The sequence below is a fragment of the Sitophilus oryzae genome, unplaced genomic scaffold (assembly GCF_002938485.1).
Source record: "Sitophilus oryzae breed Bouriz unplaced genomic scaffold, Soryzae_2.0 scaffold_1659_pilon_pilon, whole genome shotgun sequence".
Taxonomy (NCBI): Eukaryota; Metazoa; Arthropoda; class Insecta; order Coleoptera; family Curculionidae; genus Sitophilus; species Sitophilus oryzae.
In genome coordinates, this window is record NW_022146346.1 from 163 (window position 1) to 5130 (window position 4968).

Genomic DNA, 4968 nt, shown 5'->3' on the forward strand with positions numbered 1-4968 from the left:
GGGAAGGGGGGCCTACGGGTCCTCCTAATGATTTCGTTCGAAAATTAGCCCATATTTTATCGCCCCAAAATTACAATTTAATTTTGAGCTTTTCAAAAGGTACATGTCAAGAAATACCCGTAAATGTCATTAAGCACCTGGAAGAGGAACTTTATGGAATTAGAAATAAATTTATAGATGATGTTGAAGTACAGCAAGAAATTTCTCAATGTTTTTTTAATATTAGGAAATATACAAATAAAATTTCAGAGTATGATATTTCTGCTTTTCCTCCCTTCCTTGCAGTTATCCAAGGTGAACGTTCCCTTCATCCGATGAATGTTGGAAAATATTTATTTGAAAACAAAATTGAGGGAATTAAAAAAATCGAAAGTAAAGGGAGAAATAGAATGGGCATATATTTTAATACTCCTGAACAAGCTAATTCATTTGTCAATAATAAAGAAATTTTAAATAAAAATTGGGTAATTACTATTCCTCCCAGGATGATCACTTGTAGAGGTGTAGTGTGGAACATGGGTGATGATATATATGAAGAAGATATTATTAATTATGGACTAGGTATAAGGGGTAATTCCAGAATCAAAATTTTAAATGCCCGTAGAATTTATAAAAGATCTCGAAATGAAGATAATACCATGACAAGGAAAAGGACTAATTCCTTTATTATTACATTTAAAGGTAATCAAGTTCCTTTGGATTTGGAATTGTTCAATGTTTTACGCGAAATTCATACTTATAAAATTCCAGTAATTATATGTCATAATTGCTACAGATTTGGACATAGAATTCTGCAATGTAGGAGTAGGAAAAGATGTATTAAGTGTAGTGATACTCATGAAGATGATGATAGATGTTCTTTAAATCAATTAGAAATTAAATGTATTAATTGTAAAGAAAATCATTATCCCACTAACAAGGAATGCAAAGAATTTAAAAGGCAATTTATGATTAATGATGCGATGGCTAAGCATAACATATCTTTTTTTGAAGCAAATAAATTATTTCCAAAGGAACACGTTTCTTCTCCAGATAGTCAGCATTTTCCCGAGACTTTAGTTAATTTGTCTGTCCCTAGATCTGTAAAGAAGCATCATTATATTTCTACCTTAAAGAAAAGTAGACCTCGTTCTCCCGTTTCACAGAGGATACAAACCAAAATATCTTATAAAGACATCCTTTTTCCTGATTCGGCTAGATTATCATCCAGTCCAATTTTAAATAATTTATCACAATCTGAAAATAAATCCAAAATTGATGAAAATATAGATGCATCTATGGAGGTTGGAGAGTCATCCAATTTTAGTTTAGAATCATCTAGCCAAAATATTGTTCAGTCTCAAGAAAGTTTTGTAGATAGTTCAAGTTTAAGAAAGTTGATAAATGATACAAATGTTAAAACTAAAGATAAACATATTACAAAGAAGTCAAAAAGAGCCATATAAAAACTTTATTTTTTAAATTCTTACATGTTATATTTACTTTATTATTTTATGGTTATTTACTCTTATTTATGTCCAGTCAGGTTTAATTTTGTTATTTTTTATAATGTTTAATATTTATATATGATTATTATTTTATGGAATATTAGAAGTGTTTTGTCTAACAGAGATACCTTAATGAATATCATAAGAGATTTTAGTCCTGATATTATTGGATTAAATGAGACATGGCTAAATAGAAATAATTCGTTTAATATTTTGGGTTATGTTTGCTTGAGGGCAGATAGAGATGATGGAAAAGGTGGCATTGCCTTTTTAATCAGGGATTCGATTCCATTTAATTTAGTTGATATAAGCAATATTTCAGTTCCAGCAAAATTTCAACATAAAATTATTGAGTTAGAAATGTTTTATCTTGCATTAATTTATAATCCGCCAGATTCAAATTTACCTAAAAATTTTTTCACTCATCTGACTGCTTATGCAGGGGTTGGGGTGAAAAAGTTAATGTTAATGGGAGATTTTAATGCCCAACACATGGCGTGGGGTTCAGATGTTAATAATAGCAATGGTTTTATTCTTACTGACATATTGGAAACTCATAATTTGACTTTTTTGAATAATGGAGATGCCACGCGGATTACTCCTCCCAATCAGCATAAAAGTGTTCCAGATTTAATTCTGGGAAATAATTCATTACTACAAGATTATTCGTTTGAGGTTTTGTCAGATTATATAGGTATGAGCGATCATCTTCCCATTCTTTGCAAGAATGTATCAATGCTTTTAAATAACAATAATTTTTTAAATAGATACAATACTAAGAAAGCTAATTGGCCTTTGTTTTATGATTGCTTGACGGAGTATGATGGTCAAAGTAACAGTTTGTCTTATCATCATTTTGTTCAGCAGATTAAAAATGCGGCCAACAAGTCAATTCCGGTAAATAAGAAAGAAAAGAGACTAGGTAATCCTTGGTGGGATAAAGATTGTGATATAGCCTGGGAAAGTAAACGAGCAGCATTTAAGACGTTTAAAAGACAGTTTACGGAGAAGAATTATATACTTTTTCGAAAGGCTAGAGCACAATGTCGAAAAGTTCTCAGAGAAAAACGAAAGTTAAGTTTTAATAATTATTGTAGTAGTCTATCTCCATTAACACCTATTAATGAGGTTTGGTGTAAAATAAAACGTTTTTCAAAATCAATTAATCAAATTTCGTTAAGAAAACCTTTGAATTGTTCCATTGCTGAAGATATGCTTGCCCTTTTAGCGCCCCCAATTATTCCAGATGTAGATCCTGACATTTTATTTCAAAAGTGTCAGAGTTCTAATATTTCTCTTGAGGAGACACAGGTTGCCATATTTAGAAAGCAGAGAGATTCTGCTCCAGGCATTGATCTAATAACTTATTCCATGATCAATAATCTTCCTTTGAATCATATTAAATTTTTAGTGTACTTCTTTAATCAAGTTCTTTATCATTCAGAATTAATTCCAGACGATTGGAAAACAGGATTAGTTTGTCCAATTCCTAAACCTAATAAAAATTTAAATAATATTAGCGGTTACAGGCCAATTACTCTCACATCTTGCATAGGGAAAATTATGGAAGATATAGTGAAATGTAGATTGGATTGGTATGTGGAAAACCACAAAATTCTCAGTGATTCTCAGTTTGGGTTTAGAAAAGGTAAAGGAGTTTTTGAAGCATTAACTTCTTTATGTTCATCGATAATTTCTGGACTCTCATATAATAAATTTTCAGTAATTGTTTTTTTAGATATGAAAAATGCATATGATAAAGTTAATATTTCTATTTTGATTCGTAAATTAGCTGAATTGGGTATTGAAGAGAATATTTGTAAATACATTAAAGAGATACATACCAACAGGAAAATTTATATTGTTGATAATTTTTCAAAAAAATTGATTGGTCCTGGTTTTACTAATAAGGGTTTAGCACAAGGATCTCCTTTAGCTCCAATTTTATTTAATATTTATATTAATAATGTTAGTGACTTTATTGGGGATGATGTTAAATTAATTCAATATGCTGATGATATTGCTCTCCTGGCTCAAGGTTATGATATAGATTTGATAGTTAATAAATTAAATGTTACATTGGACAGTCTTGAGGAATGGGCGAGATTAAATGAAATGAGTTTTTCTCCTGAAAAATCTTCCTGTATTTTAATTCAAAGAAAATTTTATAATCGTATTTTACCAGATATTAAATTTCAAAATCATGTTATTAGATGGGTTGAATATGTTAAATATTTGGGTATTTTTATTGATAATCGGTTTTCTTGGAATCATCAAATTGAGGCTATGTGTTCTAAAGCTACTAAGGGTATTAATTTAATGAGATATTTTTGTAAAACCTGGTGGGGGGGACATCCAATTACTATGTTAAATTTTTTTAAGTCCTATATTCGGTCACATTTAGATTATGGTAGTATATTATTAGCTAAATGTTCTAAAAAGTTATTAGAAAAACTTGATAAAGTTCATTTTCAAGCCTTACGCATTTGTTTAGGGTTTATGCGTTCCTGTCCAACTAATATCATTTTATCAGAATCGGCAGAACTTCCCCTTAATATTAGACGTAATTTTTTGGCCACTAAATTGCTTTTAAAAGCATTCTCTATTCAGGATAATCCCATTATTCAGTCTGTTACAGAAGCTTATGGGGCATATAATCAATCATTTGGTTTTTGGTCAAGATATTATCATGTTCCTCCTCTTATTGAAGGCATTGATCAAATTTTTCCTCATGTTCAAGATGTTGATGTTGTTAATATGCATCATTATTATAAGTTTCCTCTTTATTTTAGTAAAAATGAATATTTAAGATTGGATTTAAATAAGAGTGAAAATAATTCTATTAAATTTAGAGAAGTTATTGAGTTAAAATTTAAACAAAAAATTAAGTTTTTTACGGACGCTTCTAAGGAAGTAAATAAAAATGTTGGAGTGGGTATATTTTGCCCGGATTTAAATTTGGAAGCCACCTATATGATTCCTGGATATGCTTCCATATTTGTTGGAGAAATGTTTGCTATTATGATGGCATTGAATGTAATTGAAAGCAAAGAATTGGAGGATTCTGTAATTTTTAGTGATAGTGAAAGTGCTTTACGAGCATTAGCAGCTTATCCAAATTTTAAGGACAGTCAAATTACATTTGCTACAAAACGTAAACTATTTGGGTTAAGAGAAAAACAATTTCGAATTTCATTGGCATGGCTACCCAGTCACACGAATATTTTGGGCAATGATAAAGCTGATCAATTAGCAAATATTGGAAAGACAAATGGTCGAGATGCTGAGATTAAATGTTGGTTTACTGATTTTATTCCAATTCTTAAGGAAAAGTTTTGGTCGTTATGGAAAGGCAGATGGAAGGAGATTTCTTGTACAAAAGGGAAAAATTATGCAGAAATTGTTACTTTTCCCTACAAAAGCATATGGTTTAGATCATGTAAAGATTTTCCCAGGAAAAGATTGACAACCTTCTTCAGAT

At 30.1% G+C, this 4968-nt stretch overlaps 1 protein-coding gene across 1 annotated transcript; it reads left to right on the forward strand.

Annotated features, from left to right (window-relative positions):
• Positions 1-389: 389 nt before the first annotated feature.
• Positions 390-1445, forward strand: LOC115880796. Its single transcript, XM_030898081.1, has one exon. It carries the CDS (start codon positions 390-392, stop codon positions 1443-1445), a length of 1056 nt encoding a protein of 351 aa, XP_030753941.1.
• Positions 1446-4968: the final 3523 nt, after the last annotated feature.

Coding starts and splice junctions, on each gene's coding strand:
- LOC115880796 (XM_030898081.1), top strand. CDS start 390: ATGGGCATATATTTTAATACTCCTGAACAAGCTAATTCATTTGTCAAT.